This window comes from Rattus norvegicus, chromosome 12 (assembly GCF_021556685.1).
Source record: "Rattus norvegicus strain SHRSP/BbbUtx chromosome 12, alternate assembly SHRSP_T2T, whole genome shotgun sequence".
NCBI lineage: Eukaryota > Metazoa > Chordata > Mammalia > Rodentia > Muridae > Rattus > Rattus norvegicus.
Window position 1 is genome coordinate 32,980,469 of NC_141545.1, and position 27,634 is coordinate 33,008,102.

At 44.2% G+C, this 27,634-nt stretch overlaps 1 protein-coding gene across 6 annotated transcripts in view; it reads right to left on the reverse strand.

Annotated features, from left to right (window-relative positions):
* The window catches only part of Caln1 (calneuron 1), a 491,219-nt gene that overhangs the window by 158,783 nt on the left and 304,802 nt on the right, over window positions 1-27,634 (reverse strand). For all 6 annotated transcript variants that reach the window (NM_001077201.3, XM_087579026.1, XM_087579025.1 and 3 more), the window contains 1 exon segment: window positions 23,618-23,730. In NM_001077201.3, the coding sequence (NP_001070669.1) occupies window positions 23,618-23,730 (113 nt within the window).

The following is a 27,634-nucleotide window of genomic DNA, read 5'->3' on the forward strand; positions in this document are numbered from 1 at the left end:
TTTACCCCAAAGAATTAAAACGACAAACAAATGAGCAAACAAACAACGAATATACTCCTAGAAACCTGCTTATAAATATTGGCAGGGGCTTCATTCATCACAGCTAGAAATGGGAACGGCTCAGCCGTATATCACCAGTGAGTGGTTAAATAAGCCACGATGCATATTCATCACAGCATACACCAATCAAAGGTAACTTTAGTAAGTCTACCCCCCCACTATCCTTCCCCTCCCTCTCCCCCTCTCTCTCAGTGTGTGTATGTATAAATAAATTTCCAGTTATGCGTATACAAAAGTTATGAAGTTTACGTGGGCCAGGGGGATGGCTCAGCCACATCAGGAAAGCGCTTGTCACTTAGCCATGAGGGCCTGAACTCAGACCTCCAACTCCTACATACGTAGTCCAGTGATGCGTTACATTGTGGAAGCAGAGACAAGAGGATCACTGGCTGGCTATCCTTGCCTAATCTGTGAGCTCTGGGTTCAGTGAGAGTCTGTCTCAAAGAAGAAAAAAACAGAAAAAGAAAAAGCAGCGAGACAAAGAAGACACCACACTCAAGACACCGATTCACTTCATCACCATGAGCACAAGCGTTCCTTCCATATGTCAACCTTGTATAAACAATCCATGCCATGCTAGACTCTGTCCGCCAAATTCTTTTTTTAAAACAAAAATCTTGGATGTATGCCTGTGAAGAGGCCAGAAGTCAATGCCAGCTGTCTTCCTCTTGTCCCTCGCTGTGACTATACCACTATTGCTACAACTCTCCCTGGTATCCTCCTCACCCTTCTCCTTCCCGGCTTCATGTCTTCTCTATTTGTCTTACTAAAAACCCCAAGTCTATTCAGTGCTTCCCACATACAAGTATGTGGTGCTCATCCCCAGGACATGAGCAACCTTCCAGTGGCCTTCTTCCCAAAGGATATCATTTTCCCTTCTCTGACTGTAGCCATCAGCCTCTCTTCTTCTTCTTCTTCTTCTTCTTCTTCTTCTTCTTCTTCTTCTTCTTCTTCTTCTTCTTCTTCTTCTTCTTCTTCTTCTTCTCCTTCTCCTTCTCCTTCTCCTTCTCCTTCTCCTTCTCCTTCTCCTTCTCCTTCTCCTTCTCCTTCTCCTTCTCCTTCTCCTTCTTCTTCTTCTTCTTCTTCTTCTTCTTTTTTCTTTTCTTTATTTCGGAGCTGGGGACTGAAACCCAGGGCCTTGTGCTTGCTAGGCAAGCGCTCTACCACTGAGCTAAATCCCCAACCCCTTCTCTGCTTCTTGATACAATGTAACCGACTGCCTTACTGCTGGCTGCCATGTTGCCGCCATCCCTGATGGACAGAGCTCCCTTGAACAGAGCCAAAGTCAAGCCTTTCTCCTTCAAGTCACTTTCATCGGAGTGTTTTTATCAGCAGCAGAAAGAGAAACAAACACAGATAGCCTTAAAGGAGACCGGGCATAGTAGACGAGACTCCTTCATCATTCTGTCTTGCAAGTGCAGACGAATCTACAGTATTTCAGTTTAAAAAAAAAAAAACAGAACGTGAGATTCCAACAGAGAAACTGAACTTAAGCCAGATTCCTTTCAGGGAGTTGAAAGCTATGTTTCTTCTTCTTTTTATTTTATTTTTCCTTCCTTAGACTATTAAGAAGAATGTCATTTTAGACTCATATTTCACAAAGGTAAAACCATGCAGCTGTAAAGGGATTATAGTGATAAGGGTTACCATTCTAATTAAGTTAGAGGATCAAATATATATATATATATAAAAAAGTCGATAAAGCCAAAGACAGAAAATAAAGAGACCACCCTAAAAATAAAGGCCATGGGATGTTGAACCTTAAATAAGCTGAAGATATGAGAGAACTAGCAAGGGATGGCCCCTCAGTAGGACAGGACAGATTGTTCAATACTGGCTTGTAAAAATGGATCCCACACCATGATTCTTACAAAGAGGAGTGAGACGAAAAAAACACACATGTATTAAAGGGAGTGGATGGATAAGAGAATATCTACCCCAAAACAACTAAAAATAAAGATGAGATTTAGGTAGGAATGCTATCAAAAATAAAATGTTCATCGGAAAAGGATGCTGAACAAAAAGTTCACTTCTGGGTTTGATAATAATAGATATATAATTAAAATGCTTATATATTTTATTTTATACACTTTCATAGTTTATTTCATCACTCCCTCTCGATCCTGAATATAGTCTGAGTTTTTCCTCTTTACTCCATGGCTGTTCCTGTCCCAAGGGAGCCAGCAGGATTTCTCCCAAGCTTCTCTCTCTCTCTCACATACACACCCAAAAGTCCTATCTAAGTCTTTAGATGATAAAAATTAAATAACCATTTAATTAGAATCTTAGAAAAAAAGTCACAAGAAAAAGGAATGAAGACAGTAAATGAAGATGAATGTTAAAAATACCAGAATAGAAAACAAAAAGGAAAAATTATTATTCATTAAATAGAAAAGTGTACTTCTCAAAAAATAATAGTAGAGTTGACAATTATCCGGAATACCAGACCAAAAAATATCATAAATATCATAAAAACAAAAATGCGTGCTGTGCTAAATACTAAGTAATTCTGAGAAACAGACTGAAAAACAACTCTAAATGCTTATTGGAAGGCTGGGCGAGCATAGTGGCACATGCCTTCAATCCCAGTACTTGGGAGGCAGAGGTTGAATTCCAGGATAGCCTGAGCTACATAGTGAGGCTTACTGTTACTTACTAATTGTTTCAAGCAGAGCATGACAGCTCACACCTATTTAGGAGGTTGAGGCAGGAAGTATGCTGAACTGTTCAAGGTCAGCTGAGCTACAGGGTAAGCTCCAGGTCAGCCTAGCTAGAGAGTGAGGTACTGATTCGGAAAAAGAAAAAGAAGTACACAAGTTCAAGGTTAACCTGGGCTGCATATGGAGACCTTGTCTACAAACAAATAAAAACAAATTAAACAAAAATTACAACAGAACGCTGTTTACAGTCGAATGAGGCTCTATGTGAACCAGCTGTTCAAATTCAAGTTTATAAAGTCCTTAGTATATGGAAATTACTATAGATTACAAAAATAACTTTAAAAAGTAATCAAATTAATGTTATCATCCTAGGATAGCTGTGGCTCAAGACTGAACGATGACACATTAATTATGAATATGGATGAAGGAAAGAATCAAAATCAATGGTAAGTCAAAGTTTTAAATTACATTATAAATTCAACGTTAAGAAAGGACCCGGTGTGATGAGTCTTCCCAATCCTAGCAATGTTGGATTTATTTAATATTAGGAAATTAGTTGACTACAGGGTCATGTCAATTATTTGAAGCAGGAATAAACACCGCTCCTGCTGTCACAGACTCAAAGGACATGTGATGGGAGCTATCACATACTCGTGCTTACAAAATCTACTGGGGACAGCATTCGAGGTGAGGGCGGGGCTCATCGTTTAACAGAGAAGCTTCTGTCTACAGCAGCAGGTAATGAGTGCTCAGAAAACCGTAACTGACCAAAAGCCCTGAGGAGAAATAAGAGTACAGCTTCAGTTCTAAAGGAAGCCGCTCTATCATCCTCTCCAGGCTCAGGGAAGGTCATAGAAGGCAGAAAAGAGAGAGTGTAAATGCCAGAGGAGGGAACGATGTGAGGGAAAAAAATGCTTTCTGGACATGGCACAACCACTGTACCCACGAGCTCGCTGCCACAATCTTCTCTCTGCGCTATGCTTGCCTGCAACAGTTCATCACAGATGGAGGGAGGGGCCGCAAGGCTCCACCCCTCCCCAGGGGACTATTGATAGTTAATGGCTGTGGGAGGAGGGGTGTCAATTCCTCAGGAGTAGCGCCACAGATGAGCTGCGCTTGCTTTAGTAAGCAAGTCCCTACCAACTCCCAGCAAGAAACTCTTAACAGTGTGTCACACAGAAAAGACAAAAGTAGGGGTGCGCTGCAGGAGGCGGGGGTTGGGGTGGGGTGGGGGAGGGGAGTGTGCTGTGTAGAAAAATGGCTCCTGGGGAGGGAGGAGGGATGAGAGAGGGGAATGGGGGAGGGGAATGGAAGTGATGAAAGCTCATTATGTACACGAATAAAACTGTCATATAAAAAAAAAACATAGGTTAGAAGTTATTTTACTAAAATCAAATACCCCGTTATATTTTTTAGTAATGAGCAGGTTTTGATCAATACAAATGGAACTGAGGAATGCATTGCCACCAAGACACAAAGCACTATCATTTAGAGAAACAGTTACAGCAGACACAGAGACCCTAATAAACTAGAAAACCCCAAGCACAGGGCATATTCTAAATGCATACATCCAAAGGCTACCCACCCTGGTGCTTATTCTGGGATGCCAGCTACTGGGATGTCCTCAGGTCATGAGGGTAGGGTCCTCACAAAGGATATCCAATATATAAAACGGACTCCATGGGGCTGGAGAGATAGTTCAGCTCAACAGTGGTCGCCTTGCATGCATGGGGGCTTAAGTTTGAACTTCAGAATCAACGTTAAAAGCTTAGTGTGGTGGCCCATGTCTTCAACCCCAGAGTTGGGGAAGCAAGACAGGAGGATCCCTGGGGCTCACTGGCCAGCCAGTCTAACCAAATCTGCAAACTCCAAACCCAGCTAAGAGACCCTGTTTTAAAAGTAGGAAGACACCCAGATGTCAACTTCTGGCTTCCCCCTATGTACACCTCTGTCTCATCCTTCTTGTCCTCTGAGCGATTAAGAAGTCAGCGCTCTACCATCTGCAAGAGGACCATCATCAGCAGAGCTTGCTCATGCTCCAAGCTGCTGAGGCTGGGAGCACTACCCTTCTGGGTTTTATAACCTACCCAGCTTGTGGTAGTTTTGCCAGAGCAGCAACAGACTACATACTTGCTGATGAGGCAATTCTGAAGGTGGCCAGAGAAAACCTCCATTCCTAAACTGCTTTCTATGACACTAGCAGAGAAAAACAAAGAGTTAGAAATATGCCCTAGAAAACTAAAATAGCTAAGTTGGAAGAACAACAACAACAACACACACACACACACACACACACACACACACACACACACACACACACAGCCAAACAAGACAGTACAGGGTCTGCAGCCTTGTTTCTGCTTGAGAAGACTTATCTGCATGAGTCCCCACCAACATCCACAGGCAACTGTCTCCTTTCTAGGGCCCCTGAGCATAAACCTTAACTAGCCCCAGAGCTAAACAAGATTTAAACCCTGATGGAATCGTAGTGTTTGTTTTTGAGACAGGTCTTACTACGTAGCTGAGCTGCCTTGGAACTCAGAGCAATCCTTCTGCCTCAGCTTCCCAAGCACTGGGATTACAGGCATGTGCCATCTGTTTGTGTAAGTCTTGGTAAACATTCTGTGCCTTCTGGAAATCTGATTTGCAAGACACACTGTGTGCCAGGGACTTGGAGGATACAACACACTGTGTGCCCCACATTTGGAGTATGAGTCAACGGAGTAGAAGGAAAACCCTGCTCTTACCCAAAAGCCTAGGGAATGACTTTCAGTATGACTTAGGAATGCTCTCTGAGATCTAACAATTATGTATCTTTTTTGGCCACTTTCTGGTTACTTTTTTTTCCTTCTGCCAAAGCCACTGAGCAACTCACTCCAGCCACAGGCTTAAGAAACAGCCAATATTGATTTCAATTTTTTTTTTAAATTGTCTTCCTCCTCTCCCCACTTTGGAGACACGGGGCCATGAGCCCAGACTTGCTTGCCACTCAATTTCTGGCCAGGATGACCTTAAATTTCTGATCCTCCAGCCTCTACCTCCCAAGTGCTGCTGTAAAGGGCCACCAAGCCCAGTTTCTACAGGGTGGTGAATAGAGCCCATGGTTCTTAAGTGGCAGGCAAGCACTCTCCCCACTGAACCACACTCCTAGCCTTTAAACTGCTTGGAATTTCTTTTTCAATTAGAACACTGGTTCAGACACTCTCTCCTAGAGTGAGCCTGTCAGCACATAACTTGGGGATGTGTGGAGCCCCATCTGTTCACTTGGCAGTGGGTTGTCTGTGGCCTCCACAGCTGAAGGCCACATAGCAGCTTGGGGTGGGCAGCTGCCACTGAGCCAACTCCACTCCGTACCTAACCCTCCCCTCCTGGCATCTGGTGGCTGTGATTCATTTGGATTTTGCGTTTGCATGCTTGGACATCAGCTTCGTGCTTTGTGCTTCACTGCACTGGCTTCCTATGTAGATAGATAGATATAGATATATACATAGATACATAGATAGATAGATACATAGATAGATGCATAGATAGATAGATACATAGATAGATACATAGATACATACATAGATAGATACATAGATACATACATAGATAGATACATACATAGATACATACATACATAGATAGATACATAGATAGATACACAGATACATAAATAGATACATACATAGATAGATAGATACATACATACATACATACATAGGTAGATACATAAATAGATAGATACATAGATAGATACATAGATACAGATAGATAGATACATAGATACATAGATAAATAGATACATAGATAGATAGATAGATAGATAGATAGATAGATAGATAGATACAGATAGAGAGATACATAGAGAGCTACATAGATAGATAGATACATAGATACATAAATAGATACATAGATAGATACATAGGTAGATACATAGATCATATATACATAGATAGATAGATATAGATAGATACATAGATAGATACATATATACATAGGTACATAGATAGACAGACAGATAGATAGAGATAGATACATATATACATAGATACATACATACATACATACATACATACATAGATTGATAGAGATTAGGTAGAGATAGACATAAAACCTTCAAATCTAGCTCCTCTTTATTTTGCCACTGCAAACAATTGTTTTATAATGCAATTTATTCATATGAAATTTCGTTAACTTTCTCAGATACAGAAGAGAACAGAATTGGCAGGGATACTGAGTGCGACGGCTATCCCTGGTTGTCAGTCTGACTACATCTGGAATGAACTACAATCCAGAAATGGAGGACTCACCTGTGATCCCCATCTTGAGGCTGGAAGACACAGGCTTCTTACTTGGATCTTAACATGGAGATCTTGAGGCACAGTGGCCATGAAAAAGCTTTAGGCCCAGGCAAGGTAGTACGCACCTTTAATCTCAGGAGATTGAGGCAAGGAGGTCTCTGAGTTCAAGGTCAACCTAGGACAAAGCGAGTTCCAGATCCAGGTGTGGTGGTGCACACCTTTAATATGGGCAACACCTTCTGCTGGAGGCCTACATGAGGACAATGGAGGAAGGAAGGCTCCCTCTTCTGCTTGCACCTGTCAGCACATTTTCTGGAACCTACTTCTTCAGGATCCCAGCTTCTACAGAAGAGCAGCTGAAACAACCAGCCTCATGGACTGAGCAACTGCTAGACTCTTGGACTTCCGGTCCACAGCTGCCCATTGTTGAGTTAGTCGGAATACAGACTGTTAAGTCATTACAATAAATTCCCATAACATATGGAGATATTCCACAAGTTCTGCGACTCTAGAGAACCCTTACTGATACAGTGAGACATGCCTGAAACAGCACTTGGAAGGCTGAGGCAGGAGGATTCCCCCAAAACTCAAAGCCAGCAAGTGGCATATAGCAAGGCCCTAATCTAAAAAGGGGGGGAGGGTAAGGGGTGCAAGATAGCTCAGTAGGTAGACGCTTGTCAAGTTAAGGGCTGGCAATATGGCTCAACAGGTAAGGGTGCTTGCCGCCCAACCTGAAGACCAGGACCCACAAGGAGCAAAACCAGAACTGACTCCTGAAAGTTATCCCCTGACTCACACACCAGACTCCCCAAACAAATAAATGAATGTAATAATAACAACAAAGTATCCTGTACTGCCTAATTATAGAAATTTCTGGAAATAAAAAAAAAGGAGAAAGAACAAAAATTATCTTCCCTTTTATTGAGATCGATAATAACAAGTACCATCAGATTTATGGCATTCCCTGCAGCTTTCCCCTGTGAATACAAACGGAGTTAACAGATGACTATAAAGAGAAGCATAATAGATGAGCATAAATGAATTTGTAATAGCGGTAGAACATCTATGTAATTACACCATAAATCTAATCTCTGGAGTGACTTTCCCAGTGACTAAAAGGTAACGACATTATTTTTAATAATTGTACAATATTCCATCCTTAAACAGCCGCACTTGCTGAGAGTTTTTAGGTGTCAGATTTGTAGACGTAGAATTGATCTTGTAAGACATGTTTACTTCATCATCTATTTGTATAATGTGTGTGTGTGTGTGTGTATTTGTGCATGAGTGTGTGTGTATGTGTGTGTTGCACAAGCATTACTACTCGAAGAGCTCAGAGGAGGGCAGCATATTCTTTGGAACTGGAGTTGCAGGCATTCATAAGCTGCCAGCTATGGGTACTAGGATTCAAACTCCAGTCCACAAGACAGAACAGCAAGCACTCTTAACAATGTATGCTTTCCTGGCGGTCTATGGGTTCGCTCACGTAACCCATTCATTAAAAAACCTATTGCATTCTTACAGTTATTTACCTGTGTGTCTATTGCTCCACATGCGACTACACACTGGTGGAGGGCAGGCAAAAACTTGTGGGAGTTGTCTTTCTCCTACTACGTAGTTCCAAGGGGTTGAGTTGAGGTTGCCAAGCCTGGTAGCAAGCACCCTTACCCTGCTGAGCCATAAGTCACTTTTTTTTTCTTTTCTTTTTTTCCGGAGCTGGGGACCGAACCCAGGGCCTTGCGCTTGCTAGGCAAGCGCTCTACCACTGAGCTAAATCCCCAACCCCTCTTAAGTCACTCTTACAAGCAGCTGGTAACACTAAATCAAATCTTGGGGAGGACGCAAGCGTGGACCACACACCTGCAGTGCGCAGTCAACCCAATTAGGATTTAATCACAGACACTGAACTTCTGCAGGTTGCAGGAGCCCCACCCCTAATAGTGAATTAACTGACTAAGCTGAAAGCAATCAATGCTAAGATGTAAATAACTGACCAGCTGTCCAGTCATCATTTCCTGTGCTCTACTTCCAGTGGCTGTGTCAAGCTTCTGGTTTTGGTTTTCTATGTCACACACACACACACACACACACACACACACACACACCATACCTCACACCCCGCACCCCACCTCCCACCTCTAGTGTCTCTAAGTGCTGTTAGATGGTGTTCTTGATTGGAGTTCTCAAAGCCACCCCTTGCAGCCCTCGTTCAATAATAGGCTTTCCCAGACCTGAGTCACATTTCTCCGTTTCGGTTTGGGCACATAAGCTCTACTAAATTTAATTGGTCAAAGGAACCTTCCTTTTAGCAGTCATTAGGGAGGAAGCTATTATCGTGTTATTTTTCAATTATGGTGTCCTATCGATTTCTGGTGAGGTTGACTTGTTTTACCCTTTCTCCCGTCTCAGCCTGCCAGCTGCTGGAAATACCGATGCCAGTTCACAGACTATTTCCCTGTGTGTACTGAAGCCCCATGGGTTCATCCTAGATCACATGAAGTCCTGGGTTCCGTCCTCCACAACCCATACACTTGTAATCTGTAATTACATCTATAATGTAATCTTCACATCTGTAATCCTAGTGCAAAGGGGGTGGAGGCCGAAGGATCAGGAGTTCAAGGTCATCTTTGACTACACAGCCAGTCAAAGTCATCTTGGAACACACGAGGGTTTGTCTCTAAAACTGAAAAGAAAAATTTAAAAGGAGGCATAGAGATGTAGCTCAGGGCAGAGTGCTTACTTGGTATGTGCAAGACCCTGAGTTAAAATCCCAGGATCACAATAAACAAACAATCAAATCATCTCTCAGTGGTTCTTTGTTCTACCTCTCCTGTCTCTATTGTCCTAGTCACCGTTTCTCACATTGTTTTAACAATGCTCTTTACATATGATTTATTTATAGTGATCAGTGGTCACATTCTGACCTGTTTATTTTTTTTTGTTTCCTTTAAAGTACGTAATTTTTATGTCCATTGCTTTAATGCTTAGAAAGCCATTTTGATTAAAAGAAAAATCCTGCCAACCTATTGAAACTTAAGAGTTTGAGGAAAAAATGCTTTAGAAGTTAAGCAGTTCAAAAATTAGAGCAGATGCTCCTGCCTCAAGACTCCAAGGTGCCTCAGTCTGCAAGGTGCTGGGATTATAGAAATTAGGAGAAAAAAAAAATCAGCTCTGGACTCCAAGACCAAGTTCTTAGCTCAAAGGGACAGAGGGACAGAGGATAGGGAACAAGGAACAAGAGACAAAGATAGGAGAGAAAGGATGAGGGAGAGGGGAACAAGGGAGAGGGAGGAAGGGTATTTGTCCCCAGAGGATAAAGGACTGCCTCTGGATAGAGAGGAGATAGAAGTGGCCCATAGGAAAATGGTTTATAAAGGTAAAGGGGGAGAACCTGTTAAGAAGAGGTGTTTCATTTTTATTTGTCATGTTAATTAGGTGAGCCACAGGGGGCTTTTGATTATCAATATGTTGATAGCTGGACCTTGGTGGTCCACCTCAGGAGGAGGAAGTGGCCAAATAAGGCAATAGACCTTGACTAGCTTTAGGAATGTAACCCAACAGTTTTTAGCAAGGCAGAGGTCATGGGGACAAGCCAGAGCCATGCCTGCCTTGGTCAAGCTGGCCAGGGTCCCTTCAATAGATATGTAACCACTGTTCACAAACTATGACAGTATCTCATGGGCTGGGAATGTGACTCAGTGGATTATGTGTTTTGGTTTTTGGTTTTGTGATCTCCGCATACAGTTGATCCCATCTGGTGTCATAACCCACAGTTTGAAAAGCTGTAGTCTACGAAACGCCATTTCAAACTTGTGTTTTTTTGAAAAGATATTAAAAATTGTTTTTAATTAACTACAGCCATGGGGAGGTAGCTACCAACTGGACAGTGTTTATAGAAAAAAAAATGGAAGTGGAACAGAAAATAACTTAACTAGCTACAGCTTATTCAACTAACTAATGGGTTGGTCACAGTTTAATTAGCCATGTGGTGGCAGGACTCCCTGCAGCCAACTGAATTGGATATTGGTCTGGTCTGTTGGGCCTAGCTATATGCCAATACTGAGCTCAAATCTATGGCCTCCAATACATTTTCATTTAACTTTTCCTACCAAGAAATTAACATCGGAGCTGTGGAAATGACTCCATAGTAAAGTGTTTGCAATACAAGAAAGAGGGCCTGAGATCAAACCCCAGAGCCCGCCTACAAAAATAAAATAAAATTTAAAAAGTTTCATTGTGGTGGTGCTCACAATCTCCACACTGGGAAGGTAGACCAGGAGAACCCCTGGGGATAGAGACCTAACCAACTAGTCTAACCAGTGAGCTCCAAGTTCAGTGGGAGACTGTCTCCAAAAGCAAGGTGGATGAGCATGGTACCCAAGGATTGACAGCCAAGGTGTGTCTTCTAGCCTCTACACACATACATATACAAATGACTACCCATACATATATACATATATCTATATATAGAAACACACACACATTCATACAAAAAAGTTATGAGCACACTGTTGCATAATCCCTCAATACTCTGAAACCAAACTAAAAGGCTGAAGAGATGACTCAGTTGTTAAGAGCACACACTAATCTTGCAGGGGACCAGAGTTCAAGTCCCAGAACCAGCACTAGGCAGCTGACACCCACCTAAAATACTAGCTCTAGGAGATCCGATGCCTCTAACTTCCAAGGGTTCCTATAATCACATACATATCACACATAGAATCCACAAACAAATGTAGGGGCGGTGCTGATGCTAAGGTCCTGTTTCCCAGTTGGTTCTTGATCTGTCAGGAAAGAAAGCCATGGGCCAATTGTTGGACTGTAGGAATAGGCATGACTTCCAGGTCCCTGGATGAAAGGAGAGATTCAAGGGAGAAGAGGAAACCTCACCGTGCTTTGGAGAGAGAAAAGTTGAGCAGCCATGTGAGGTCTTAGGAGGGGTGGCAACATAGGCCACTCCTACAGGCAGTGGTCAGGGGCGTTTAGGAGGGGCTAGATGTGACTGAGCAGCTAAAGTTTAGGGGAGGGAGGTGCAGAGATAGAAGTATTGCTAAGGGCATGCTAGCCACCAGAGTTTAATAATGCCCAGCAATTGTGACAAGAAGACAAGACGAAAATGAACAACTGTATGTGTGACTTTTATCCATGGATTCAAGAGAAGCCGGGTGGAGTTGGTAGCATGGCCCTGTTCCTGGAGCTTAGGCAGGGTAGTAAAAAACTGCAGGCAACAAGCAAATGTGTGTCCTTAAAAAAATCTTTAGAAAATACAACCGTTGGAAACCATCATGCTTTATAGACAATAACTTCTCAAACTGTGAGTTAGGACACCAGATTGGGGTCATCTACACGTGGGAAATCACAAACACTTGGCAACAGTCACAGGGTTCTGACCAGATAACAAACAAAAGATTAATCCAAAATCAAACACAGAGTGTTTCTGCATGTATCGGTCCAGGGTGTGAACTCACGGAAACTGTGGTTCTGAACACACAGCTCATGCCCGTTGCACTGTGTGATACAGTCACGACGTAAGTCACCGACTTCCTGACAACCCTGGGCTCTGACTGGAGACGACTACTGTGTGTTATGGACTACTGTGTGTTAAGGACTACAGTGCTAGTTCTGTACATATGAAGACTTCCGCCCTTCACAGACACATAATGGCTTCATTACTACAGCAAACAAAAGCCAGTTAGAGTTTCCTCTGTCACTCCTCAGCATGTAAGTATCCAATTAGTATACTTCGGGTTTGTAATGTGTTAGGAGGCTTGATTTTTAAAATTAACCTTCAAGTTGACGACATGAATTTCATTTTTTAAAAAAAAATAGCAGCATTGAATTCCGGCTTCGGATTAAGACAGTTTCCAGCACACTAGAACTACATATTTATGCAAAGTGGTAAGGCATCATTCTGAGAAAAGTTTGGCACTGTGTCCTACGGTGTCAAATGTTCACCTAAGACTTAATTACTTCTGTAAAAACAAACAGACACATTTACCTCATTAATGTGCAAATTTGCCTCTCTTTAAATAAATGGTAAAAGATTATGCATACAAAAGTTGTTTTAAGATACTTTTTTTTAAGATTTCTTTTTTTCTTTTTTTTTTTTAAGATTTATTTATTTATATATGTGAGTACACTATCACTGTCTTCAGACACACCAGAAGAGGGCATCGGATCTCATTACAGATGGTTGTGAGCCACCATGTGGTTACTGGGATTTGAACTCAGGACCTCTGGTAGAGCAGTCAGTGCTCTTAACCGCTAAGCCATTAAGATTTATTTTTAACGTGTCTGTAGTGGCACGTGCTCATGCGTGTAAGTGCCTACAGAGGCCGGAAGAAGGTTTCCCCCCCGAGCTGTAGAGTCAAGAAGTTGTGAGCTGTGGCAGAAACTGACTTGTTCTGCAGGAGTAGTCAATACAAGTTCTTACCTCCAAGCCCTGTAATACATTTCTTCAGGATGTTTTAGAAACAAATGCTTTTATTACCCATCTACACATTAAAATATCTTAAGTGACGATGGCCGGCACCTGAGTCCCTACGACCTGCATGGGGGAAGGAGAGAATGCCTGACAGTTGTCCTTCTACCTCCACGTGCACACCATATCATGTACATGTGCATATATACATATACATACATATATGTATATATATATATGTCATATTATTTGCCATGTATATGTATGTGTATGTATACATGTACTTAATTGATTAAATGGAAAAAACCCTCTCTGGTAAGAAGGGTTAACAAGTGCAAATCCTTCAGAAGCCCTGATAGTTGCACCTAAGAACATGATAAATAAGGAGTAACTCAAATTGCCAAGCTAGATGGAAATCGAGATCAGCCACACATCCATAAATAAGGCTGGCTGTTTCATCCTGAAGGTCGTTCTGAGCCTCTCTGTTTTGATCGTAATGAGAGGAGCTTTGGATTCCAGACTCCCAGGGTTTCTGATGCAGACATCCTGGGGTGTGGGATCAAGAAATTTCCTTCTAACAAGTCCCGAGTGATGCTCTCCACCACTGCTGTTGGCCTTTGACAAACCATGCTGGCTCGGATGACTCCCATTTCCATATTTCACACCTAGGAAAATTACTTTGGGCATTCAGGAGCCTGCTGTCAGTCTAACAGCCGCGGTGATGGACATTGCTGTTGAGAGATACTCTGGCTTCATCAGAGGAAAAAGGGGAAGAGCTGCAGTGAGGATCCAGGACTCTGAGAGAGTGGCAAGTTGACACAATATTAGAGGAGAAACATCCAGCTGGTGCCAGATGTGATGAGTGGAAGATGTGCTAGAAAAAGCTCGGCTGATTTAAATAAAAAACGAGGCCGTGATGGTATCTCACTCCTGTCACCCCAGCTGCTTAGGAGGCTTTGAAGAAGTGGTGTCCCAAGTTTGAGTCCAGTCTGAGAAACAGTCTGTGAGTTCAAGGCCAGCTGTGGTAACTCAGTGAGACCCTGACTCAAACAGAGTTGGGGCTGGAGCTCAGTGCTAGAATGTTCACTGAGCATGTGTAAGACCCTGGATTCAATTCCTAGTGACACACACACACACACACACACACACACACACACACACAGAGAGAGAGAGAGAGAGAGAGAGAGAGAGAGAGAAACAGACAGAGAAAAACAGAGACATAGATAAAGAGAGAGACAGAGACAAACAGAAAGAGGGACAAACACAGAGATAGACAGTGATAGACTGAGAGAGACAGAGAAACAGAGAGACAAGGTATAGAGAAACAGACAGAGAGAAGGGGGAGGGAGGGACAGAGAGAAGGGAGGTAAGGAGGACAGAGGAAGGGAAGGGGAAGAAAAGAAAGAGAAAGGACTGGAGTGGGGAGGAAAAGGGGAAAGAGAAGGAAAGAAAAAAGATCTCAAAATTGAAATGTTCTTATATTTTCCAAGCCTTAGTCCCATGCACCAAATCCTGCACAGAAATGAACACACTTCATTTCACAGAACCATCTCCCCTGCAACTTCCCTCAGCAGCCAGCCTCACGCAGGTAACCTCTAGTCTTACACACATAAAAAATAAAACATAGCTATTAATAGATGCTTGACTAGCTGGAGGCTGCTTTTTCTTCACTTTAGCTTTTCCTCTCAATTATGGAAGTAACATATGCCCACTGTTGAGATTTTAGACAACACCTCCACCCTCCTACCACACAGAATGTCACTCTCAACTTCTTAGCCCATCCCCATTCCTTAAAGGCATAGCAGACTTCCCATTGCAAAGTAACTACGTTTAGTCAATTTTTCTCACATGTCGTGAATATGGGGCATGAAGAACCCCCCACTTGCCCATGAGTCAAGAACACAGGCCAGGGTCTGGGAAGGATTTGTGTTGTTGTTGGGCTTTTAAAACTGATTTATTTTTAATTGTGTGTGTGTGTGTTGGGGGTGTATATACACAGGTGAGCACACAGCGTCAAGGGTATTGAATCTCCTGCAACCAGAGTTACAGACCCTTGTGAGCCGCCCAACATGGGGACTAGAAACCAAACGATAGGTTCTTTCCTTAGCAGTACACCCTTATCCATGGAGCCATCTCTCCAATCCAACCATGAGTTGTTGCACAAATGGAAAGTTAGAGGAGGGAGAGAGGAAAAACCAGACATAGCATTGACTGGGACGGAGAGATAGAAGCCAAATCTAGAAAGATTCTGAGGGAGCAGCTGCAGGTGTTGTATGATTCTCCCACAGATAGGGACGAGTCCATGGGGGTGCCGAGCAGTCCTGTAGTTAGGTATTCTGGGACTGAACAAGTCAATTTAGTAAGCAGGTCTGGTTGGAGCCCATTATCTAAGGATAGTGATTTGTACACATAGAGGAGGGGTCAGAGGTCATTCTCAACTGTCAGTCAGATGTTTTCCTCCTTGTTTTCTTCAGACAAAATCTCTCACTGACACAGAACTCACCAAGTAGGCTAGGCTTGCTGGCCAGTAAGACATCAAGGATTCACCTCTGCATCCCAGTCTCAGGTTATTAACCCACCACCATGACAGGATTTTGTTTAAAAAAAAACCAAAATCCATAGATTCTGGAGATCAAACATCATGATGATGCAACAAACACTTTACAGAGTCATTTCCCCAGCCTCCAACTCGTGCACTCTGCTAGGACACTGACTTGGTCTTGGATCTTGCACAGATCTATCTGTGTGGCAGACTAGACATTGTCACCGTCTTAAGAACTGAATGTGACCCCCACCCCCATCATTATGTTGAATGCTCAGTAACCTGTTGCTGGTGCTATTTTAGGAGGCTTTAGAAACTTATTAGGAGGTGGCATCCAGCTGGAAGAATTAGGTCCCTGGAGGGTTATGTCCTTGAGGGTCCATCATCTCTGGCCACTTCCTGCCTCATGTAGGGATCACAGTTATGCCCCAGTACACCTGAGTCTTGATGTGGTACTCGGGATGGAACCCAAGCTGTATGCATCCTAAGCCAGATCTCTATCAACAGAACCGCATTTCCAGGCCCCCTTTTCAATAGTTTAAGTGTAGAAGCCCTGTTGCCTTTTCTTCAGAAGGAAGATACTTAACAGGGATGGCTGGGTGACCACTGGGGTTAACAGTGGTGTTGAGTCTGCTGAGATCCTCATTATTATCCTTGTGATTGTTTGCAGTCTACAGACTTGTAGAAAAGCCCAGAATAGTTCCTGATGTCAAGGAAGAGAGATTGTTAAAGGGTTCTTGAAACAAATGAGCTCATGTAGACACCAAACAGTAACATACTCTCTCTCTCTCTCTCTCTCTCTCTCTCTCTCTCTCTCTCTTTCTCTCTCTCTGTCTATCTCTCTCTTTCTATCTCTCTCTGTCTCTCTCTGTCTCTCTCTGTCTCTGTCTGTCTGTCTCTCTCTCCCTCTCCTCTCTCTCTCTCTCTCTCTCTCTCTCTCTCTCTCTCTCTCTCCTCTCTCTCTCTCCAACCTAAGGGAGACATTTTAGAATACAGATTTGGTCCTAGTGTGTAGTACAAGGAAGGAGCTGAGGACCACACTTCTCAGTGGTCACAATCAGTCGGTAGTATTGTTTTATAGCAATTCCCACCACAGATGGAGGCTTCTCAATAAGCAGGAGGCAAAGAAAACTTACAAGGCTCAGAAAGTTCCTAAGGTTTACAAGATTCCCTCCCCAGGGTTTTATATATAAGCAGTAACAGTTGCTGGGGACAGGAGCTTCTCATCTGAGCTGCCTATAAGTTCTGACTAGAGCTCTAAGGACACAGATGTTTTTGAGTTGTACCCATGCTAGAATGGGTTTTTTCCAGTGACTCGTGGTGGCCTTTGAGTTGTCCATGCTCCTATAAGTAACTCTTCACCCACATTCCTGTAAACAACCCCAGTAAACTCACTAGTCTGCTAAGTTTGACTTTCATCTGCTATTAGTGCCCTTCCATCCGTCATTGCTCATGTATCCCCAGGAACATTGAGAAGGCAGGCCATCCCCCAGCAGGGCATCCAAGCCCTTTCCTTTCTACCTCTCCATCATTACAATACATCAAGTCCCAGGGCCAACTTCAAACAGAATTTCTTAGTTTCTCCCCCACAATATTCCTACAATAATGTCAAGTTTCCAGGAACTTGATATATATAGAAGGAGAAGAATACAATGAAGTTTCCAGTTATCAGCTGAACCCTGGAGTGGGTGCCTATAATTCAAGCACTTGAGGCTGAGACAGGAAGATCAGGGTTTGAGGCCAGCTTAGGATACATAGTGAGACCCTGTCTCAGAAAGAAAACAAAAGTTCTGGCTGGGGAAATAGATTGGCTGGTAAAATACTGTCATACAATCATGAGGACATGAATTTCATTCCCAGAACCCTTCTGGAAGTCCAGGTGTGGTAGGTGTGGGCAGGTAGTCTAGGCTCTGCCCCACAGTTACCTGGCAAAGGCATGAGTGCCTGACTTACTGTAAAAGGGGCTGCCTTCCCCCTCCTCTCTTTCTTGCTGTTTTGCTCTTGCTCCTGCTCCTTACCCTTTCTGTTCCCCTTCCCCTTCCCCTTCTCTCTCCACCTCTACTCCTCTACTTTCCCGCTCTCTCTCTCTGCCTTTCTCTGTCTCTACTACCCTCTCAACTCCCCTCCCCATATCCTGAATAAACTCTATTTCTGTACTCTACCATGGTGTGGCTGGTCCCTGAGGGGAAAGAGATGCTTCAGCATGGGACTGCAGAGGCACCCCCTTCCCCCACACCGTACCTTGCCTCCACCAAAACATATTCCTGGTTTCCCTTATCTTTTTTTTATAAAACACAACAGTAGCAGGTACTTGTACAATTCCAGCACCAGAGAAGCAGAGATGGGGAGAGCTCTGGGAATCTCTGGGCAGCCATGGTGATTTTACAAGGCCATGGGAGACTATGGAGAGGGAGAGACAGAGACAGACAGAGAGACAGAGGCAGAGACAGAGAAAGAGGGAGGGAGGGATGGAGAGAGGGAGGAGATGTTGGCTTAGGACAACATCCGAGGTTATCTTTGGGCTTCTACATGTACACAGACCCACACATACACTAAGGTTTTACAAGTTGTGACTTCCTATCTAAGAGGCTCTTGAACTGGAGGCCAGGGACTCTGTGAGCCTCACAGACAGGCACAGAATACACCATTTGGACCAGACCATCTAGAACACAATTTCCAGGCCATATCCCTCAGGAAGGAAGCTGTGGGTGCAGCTGGTTAAATCCTGCCATCTCCAACATCAATTCCCTGCATAAATGCTGTAGGTCATAATTTTAGGACTGGCACCAAGCAATAGACAGGTTCTTTTTTTTTCTTTCTTTCTTTTTTTTTTTTTAGAATTGCAGTTGATTTTATTTTACTCTTGGCAGTGTCGCCTAGAACTCCAGTAAGGAAAGAGCATCAGAAAGCAGATTTAATTAGGAAGATGAGCTCAGTGCTTAGTAAGATTCCTTGTCAATGATGTGGAGAAGTGCCTCTATCTTTGTGTTTCCTCTAAGGTAGGAGGAATTCAACGCCCAGAAAAAGCAAGTCTTGTGACAGCAACATCAGGAGTGGAAGCTCAGGCAGGGGAGATAGCTCAGCCTGTAAGTGCTTGCTTAGCAAGCATGGGGACCTGAGTTCGGTTCCCAACAGTCATGTTAAAATCTGGATAGGCGCATGCAACTGTTGGGGGAGACAGAAAGAGGTGGATCCTTGGGATTCTCTGGTGAGCCCAGCCTAATTGATAAGCCCCAGTGAGAGACTCTGTCACAAAATAAGGTGGCCAGCTCCTGGGGGACAACACTTGAAGGTGACTTCTAGCCTCTACGCACATGTGCACATATATGTATGCATATCTTCGTGCACACGCAAACACCCTGGAAGCCTGATTAAAGGATCTTTACCCTTTCTGAGAGCTAGCCTCTGCCATAGCCCCAGACAGCCCCTATTACCTGACTTCACTGGCAGGTAGTTTTCTCCCATACTTAAAAAAGACAATGAGGGCCAGGCATGGCGGAACATACCTGTAACCCTAATGTTGGAGAGGCAGACATAGGTAGATCCCTGTAACTCACCGGCCAGCCAGTTTAGCCTACTCAGTGCTCTTTAAGCCAGTGAGAGACTCTGCTTCAAAGAGAAGGTGGATGGTGCCTAAGGATGCCCACTGGCCGCCATACACATGTGCATACATGTGCGCATGCCCTTACAGAAGAATGCATACGCGCGCGCAGGCGCACAAAAGCTCAGTCTAAAAGTTCTCACGCATTGTGCAATGCACTCTCTTTTATCCTTCAAGTTAAGAGAGGCTAGCGTCTATGGACAGGCCCTGATGGTGGAGATCTGAGAACAGGTTGCCAGCCAGGGCAATGAGGCTGCCTAAAGGAACCTCAGCCAAGCCCTTCTAATAATCGCAGCAGGCATTTTGACAGCCATCCCCTGAGAGATCCAGAGCCAAAACATCCAGCTGAGCTGCTCTCTAATTCCTGATTTACTGAAAGTGTGAGACCTGCAGAGTTACTCATTGTTGTGGGCTCTGGTGATCGTGATGCCAAGTACCTCTGCCTCAGCGAGAACTGGATACCGGGCTCTGATTGAAAGTCCTGCCTGTCTCTTAGCAATGGTATCCTTTCTACAGTAGTGTCCCCTCCGGAATATCAGAGTCAGAGACTGGCCTTTCTGCTCCTCTTTCTTCTGCTAGCTTCAACCACTGCCACAGACCGAAACAGATACATTCGTGCAAGTGTGTCACCTGCACATGTGCATACGTGCACACAGCCCTCTCTTAACCTCCGAGCCCCAACCCCCTACCCTTCCCACTCCCCCCATTCCAGCCACCCAAGCACGGAGGCCCTGAACTTCTCTCCAGGCAGGGATGGCTGCTGCCAGTGTTTCACACCCTTTCTCAAGCTGCCTCTCAGTGATCAAGTAGTAGAGCAGAGGTGGAGTACAGCAGTTGGATACTGACCATGCTCCTCTGTTTGCTGGTTGCTGTTCTGTGCTGGTGGGAGTAACTGCAGGAGTGAGAAGGAGCTGCATTCCAGGGATCATTTAAGTCTCAAAGCACGGGGATGGGGATGGAGATGGGGAGACGGCTCAATTGGTAACATGCTTGCCTTACAGGCAGAGGGGCCTGAGTTTGATAACCAGGTCTTCCTCTCCACGCACACACACAGACACACACACACAAAATCTAAACCAACCAAACCAAACCAAACAACAACAACACCTGTGTGTGGCAGCCTGAACTTGTAATCTAAGCAACTGGGGAAGCTGGAATAGGAAGATTCCAAGGGCTTGCTGACCAGCGAAGCCAGCTCAATCAGTGAATTCCAGGACAGTGAGAGTCCCTGCTTCACTCAAAGGTAGATGGCTCCTGAAGAAGGACATGTATGTGCGTGCATACACAGGGACAGTCACGCACGTGCAGTCACACAAAGGACACTTTCAAAAAGAAGTCACCTCAGGTGCAACTTCCCCACCCTTGGCTCACTGTGCCGTGTTCCAGTGTCTTCTCACTCCAGAGGAGGGAGAGCTACAGTATAACAGACCCAGAGAGCCTGTGATCATGCTGGCATGACGGAACTGTGCTAAAGAGAGTCAGTGTCATGTTAGAAAACACTGGTCATGGAGAGGCCATATGGTAAAAAATCTGGAGAACGGGGGCCGCCGTGTGGGATAGGGATATGATGCCTATAGTTCGTTCCTTCCTTCCTTCCTCTCAGATGGCACCAGGAAAAAGAACAGAGCTCAGGTGCCCTGTGGCATCTTCCTAGGCTAGGGCGGACCATGAAAACAGAGCACAGTATAGAAAGAACTCATGGTAAAGGGCAGATGGTGGGGGACAACTTGTCCTTTCCTGAACGGGCTCAACCTGGACGGGCTGAAGAATGGCACTGTTGTTTGAAGCCAAAATGTCTCCTCCAGGGTTATGGTTTAAATTCTCTGATGACTCCATTTTGGGACATTATGGGCTCTCGAGAAGACAAGTCACTAGAGTAAGATCCTTCGGGGATGTGACGCCTGACTCTTTCCCGGTTTCTTTCCTCTTCTTGTGCCCACTGTAAAGTGAGTGACCATCTCTCCTGTGTCACATTCTCCCATTGCCATATGAGGCATGGCAAGTCCCATGGCCGTGATGTGAACGTGGCCACCTGAATCCTCTGAAACCGTGAGCCAAGAGGAGTCTTTCTTCCTCTAAATTGTCTCTGTCATCTATTTTTGTCACAGCCAAATGAAAGGTATTTACGTGCTCATTGGCTATATGTTAGGTAAGTACCTGAGTAAGATTTGAGATGAGGAAAAGGTAATCGTATGCTTATCTATCTTAGGAAAGTGTATTTACTAAAGAGAAAACTGTTTTAAGAAATCAAGGGAATACTGTGTTTTGATGGTGTTTGCAATATTTTAATTTATTTTTTTTCCTGGTTTTTATTTGTTTCCGTTTGCTGTCACTTTGGTTTAGTTTTTTGCTTTTGTGAGACGGGGTCTCACCCTGCAAACTTTGTATCCCAGACTGGCTTCAAACTCAGAGCAATTCTCCTGCTCCAGTCTCCTAAGTACCAAGATCACAGGTCTGCACTCCTCTGCCCGGCTTCTGTAGCATTTTAGACGCCTAAGAAGAAATTCCATTCAATTGAACTCAATAACGTATCTGGCTCATGTTTTAAAAACAAAGATTAATGACCCATTCCCCCAATTCCATACCCATAAAATAATAGTCACATCTTAAAATGAGACGTGAAGTAAAAATGATTTAGTGGCACTCTTAATAATTAGAATGTGGGCATCAGTAATCTCCAACAAGGATTCACAAGACAGGACTGGCTGCAGATTTATAGAACTGGATGCAGGTCCTTAGATAAGACCGACATGTCTTATAAAGGGCAGGAGTAGTGTCAAGCTCCAATACAAGCTACCATCTACCCTGCCAGTGGGGAAGCTCCTGGGATTGTCAGGTTTGAGCTGGAAGCTACTGAGACCAAGATTACCTGTATACATACATACATACATACATACATACATACATACATACATACACACACACACACAAATGCATACACACACGGAGGAAAAAAAGAGACATACTTCCTATCTCTCTCTCTTCTCCTCTCTCTCTTCTCCTCTCTCTCCCTCTCTTCTCTCTCCTCCCTCCTCTCTCATGTCATCAAAACTGTCATAGAAGAAATGAAAGCTAGCACGCTGTGATGGCTTCTGAACCAGTATGCAATCCTCACTTTCCCAGAAGACGTTTACTAAGCACCCTGAGCAATCAGGGACTACGGTAACCACACACCCCGTGACAGACACACACAAGGGGACCAACTCCTGTCACTAAGAGGACAGACACATCTGATCGGAAGCACGTCCTACAGAGCCCTTGGTGACTGCATGGCATAGAGCCACCACCTCTCCCCCCACCCCACTCCCAGCACGTCTAAGGAAGGCAGAGGTCCTCAACCGGTGGGATGGTGACCACTTTGTTGAGTCACATATCAGATATCCTACATATCAGATATTTACATTATGGTTTGAAACTGTTACAAAATTACAGCAATGAAGTAACAGTGAAACAATTTTATGGTTGGGGGGGTCACCACAACATGAGGAACTGTGTTAAAGGGTCAGTAGAGAGCCTTCCTAATTAGCATTAGGAAGGGTGAGAACCTCTGCTCTAAGAGGAGACCTCTTCTCTATCTCATGGAACTGAATTCTCTTCAGAACCCCTCTCATGCCTATTTGCCGATAGTGTTAATAATTCCCCCCAGTAAACCTCTTACCCAAAAGGACAACCTGCTTCACTGTTTCTCTTGAACCCCTACACTGAGAACTTTCAAGAGCTTAGCTCAAAGTAAGAATTATCATAGGCCATACCAATGTCCCCTTTTCAATGCCTTGAGGAGAAAGCCCTTTATGAGTCAGATGTGGAAGAATTTCACCTCCACAAATGCAAACTCTGTTCCAAGGAAAAGACGTGGGGAGACAGCTCAAACCGTAACAGAACATAGCATAGAGTTCAACTGAGAGATACAAATTCAAAAAACACCCATCACCCAAGTCCAGGAAGGTCCATTGCAGTCGGAATAAATACCCAACACTTCATAGTCAAAGCTAGTTGATCCCAGAAAACACGATACTGCCCGACTTAATCTTATGTGAAAATCTCACTTACCTGCCAGAAGATACTGTCTATCGTATTTCCAAGAAAACCATCTCGACCTTCGGATGATACCAGCTTGGGTCCAAGAATCGTCATGAATTCATCAAAATCTACCTGCCCATCTCCTGGAAGGAGAAAGAGATATATGAGTGAAAACTACCATAAACATGATCAATAGCCCCTGATGCATTTAACAACTCTTTTTCTCTTTGGCATGACCTAAATAAAATGAAAAGATCTGCTGATGTAACTGAGAATTGTTTAACGCTGTTCATTTTTTCCCCTGGTACTGGGAACTGAACCCAGGTGCCCAAGCATCCTAGGTAGGTGCTCTCCCACTGAGCCACGCCCCCAGCCCCTCACTGGGGGATCCTAGGCAGGGGCTCTCCCACTGAGCCACTTCCCCAGCCCCTCACTGGGGGATTCTAGGCAGGTGCTCTCCCACTGAGCCACGCCCCCAGCCCCTCACTGGGGGATCCTAGGCAGGGGTTCTCCCACTGAGCCACTTCCCCAGGCCCTCACTGGGGGATTCTAGGCAGGTGCTCTCCCACTGAGCCACGCCCCCAGCCCCTCACAAATCTGTGGGGCACTTTCTCGACGAATGATTTGTGCGAATGATGCCAGCTACTCCTAGGAAAGTGATCTGGGATGGCGTTAGAAAATAAACTGAGCAAGCCATGAGGAACAAGCCAGTAAGTAGCGCTCCTCCATGGCTTCTGCTTCAGTGCCTACCTCTAAGTTCAGGTTCCTGCCCCACTTCCCTTCATGATGAACTATGATCTGGACACGTAAGCTGAAATACCCCCCAACCCATGGGTTTTTTTGGTCACAGTGTTTTATCACAGCAATAGAAACCCTAAGACAGTATTCTACACTAAACCAAGTCCCCGGAGTGCCTCACTGGCATATGCTAAGTATTAACTTACCTCTGAGCCACATTCTGGCCCCTCACTAGAGGATTCTAAAGAATCATTCTACAGCTGAGCCATATCCCCAGCCCAGCCCCTCACCTGGGGATTCTATGCAAGTGTTCTGTCACTGAGAAATATTCCCAGCCTTCTGTTTACTTTGGTTTAGAGACAGGATCTTACTAACTTGTCCAGGCTGGCCTTGATTTCACTTTGTAGCTTAGGATGGCCCTTAGCTTGCAATCCTCCTGTCTCAGCCTCATGAATAACTGAGACGATAAGCCTTCCCGACCAACGTCCGGTTTGTTTTAAAATGTTAAGTTATCACAATGAAGTAGCAGTGATTGGTAAATTTAATATTATACATTTCTGCACCTCTTTTCAAAAGCAGTCTGTCAGACTTTGTTGTTGCTCAGGCTGGCCTCAGACTTGCAATGGAGCTAAGGATGACATTGACTTCTGATCTCCCCATCTCCACTTTCCAAGTGTCAGGATCGCGTGCGTGTGCCATCATGCTCAGTTTATTCAGTGCTGGGGATGGACCCAGGACTTTTGTACATGCTATGTAAGAACTCTATTGACCAAGCTACATTTCCAGCCCTACAAGTCTTGACCCTATCGTTTCCTCTTGTTCCTAAGTCAATCCTGTGCTGCTTTATTCATGCATACAAAGTGTGTAGGTGTGCACACCTGTCGCGTACATACACACTCACACACACTAGCTTAGCAGTGTAGCATCTAAGCTTTTATAAGTATGCACTTTGATAGTCACAGCAGGATGAAGTTCTTGATGAGACATTTCTCAGTGCCTTTCCCCATCATTAAGCAATTCATGACTGTATTCTACCTAAATGTCCAGCCACCCCCTCCTACTTAGCATGACCACACCTCCCGTCCGCTGCTTCTCTATACCTCAAATTGTCCAGCCATGTGTGACAAAAGTCACAACGTCATCCTTGAAACTGAACATCAATATAGTCATTATGTCTAAAGGGTTTAACCCCTTAAATACTTGTTAAAATTCTCTCTGTCGTTTCTCCAGGAGATGATTCCCTCTAACAAGGTTGGTGGGACAATGCTTCCACGAATCAATACTTGTATTTGAGATCCTGGCACCACACTGCTGCCTCTACATCATCTTCCATACGGTTTGAAATTACTGTACAAAGCAGATACAACACTGTTCTACAAACTTCAGTGATATTTTAACCCAAAACTAAGAAAACCACCTCAGTATACTTTCCAAGCCTGCCTCTTTCTCTTGTAGCCTTATTATCCCCACCATTGCATAAAAAGCAATGTGTTGTTTTCACCTCTGGTTCTATGTGCCTGCTGCTATGTCCCCCGAGGGATGTCTTTATCTATGATCTTCCTGGGGAATACCACCTTGTTCTCAGAGTAGGAACTACAATGCTGTTATTGTTTTATTGCTTCCTGGCCATACCTTATCTCACCAGGAAGAACCTGCCAAATTTTCTTTCTCATCAGTATTTATGTAGCTATTTGATCAGAATTGAAACATTCCCTGATGGAAGGAAGAGGGAGTTCACAAGACTCAGGAGACTCAGGAAACTCATAAGACCCAAGAAGCTCAGGAAACTCATAAGGCCCAGGAAGTTCAGGAAACACACAAGAATCACAAGGCCCCTCTCCAGTGGAGTTTTCAGTGTCTCATCTGCCTTCAAGTGACCTATGACACTCTATGTAATCCTTTACTTGTACTTGTATAAGTAACTCCTGTTAACTCATTGGTTCAACAAACTAGCAGAATCATTCCTTTGCTCTGTTATTGGTGCCTACCTGAAGTGAACAAATGTTTGTTCACATTATCCCAGGAAAAGTCCCAGCACAGTCTCCTACAACTTCATGTGCATCGGGACAGAACTTACCACCTTGTGATCCCGTCTGGGTTTGCCTTACTCCCCTACCCCCTGAACTCGATTATGGAAGGTCAGAGAGCAAAGCAGTTGTATGACTATTTCCTATGAAATGAGAAGTCTCTCCCGGAGAAAGGTTCTTTTTGATTAGGGGAAGTCAACAAAACTTACCAGGCACAGAAAGCCCCTAGAATTCACAAGATTCAAAATGCCCCTTTCAGCGTTACATAAGTAGCCACTATCGGGGGCAGAGCAGGTCTCCCACCTGTTATCCAAGTACAGGGAGCTCTAAGATGAAGCCTTTCTGAGTCATCACCCATGCTGGGCAGATTTTGGTGATACAGCTGCCTGTGAGTCACCCGTGCTCCTGTAAGCAATCCCAATATACCCACTGGTTCACAGAAGTAGACCACAGTGGAACCATTTCTTCGGTTTGTCATCTGTGCTCTATTTGGAGGCGAATAGACATTTGTTCATGTCTCATCAGGAAAAGTAGCCCCAGAAGGCATCTATGTAGACTGATTGACAGAACAGGTATTCAGAATATGCTTGGAAAATGAATAAGTTTTCCCTTGTTCAGTTAAGCATCAATTGGTTTTTTTGAGGCAGGGGGGTATTTTGTTCTGTTTTCATGCTAGAGCTGGTACTCACCAAAAAGTGTTTGTCAAGTCAACTTTCCAGGCCAAAGTCAACTCTCAGGGCATTGAGTGACCCCCAGCAAGTCATCAACATGGCGTTAGGAACCCTTACTACCATCTAAATTGGCAACACAACCAACAGCTTTCCACCTCTTTACCTAAGCTCCAGTAGTATGCCAAAATAAAGACCCAGAAATTAATCTACTCTCAGAGTGTCTGTGCTTCCAAGGAGCACTCGTTCAAAACCTATGCCCAGTGGCCAAGTAGATGTCATCATCAGGATGTCAATAACTCAGTACAGATTGTCTAGGAACACACTGCCTGGTAGATGAAACTCCTGGGAGGATCAGGGAGGTGAGACAAGCTAGAGGGAAAAGGAAGATTAATCTACCAAATGGGGTGGAGCAGTCAATGAGATGCTGAGTGGAAATCAATTTTTCTTTCCCCGTTTGACAAGATAAAGGAAGCTGGAAGTTCACCCTTGCTGGTATGCTACGAATATGCTGACAAACAATGACTTCGCCTTGGCCACTCAGATTAGCAAGTACCTCTGAATAGAAAACTCTCCAATGTGATGCTGGCGGAGACACGGGAGAGGATGACTTC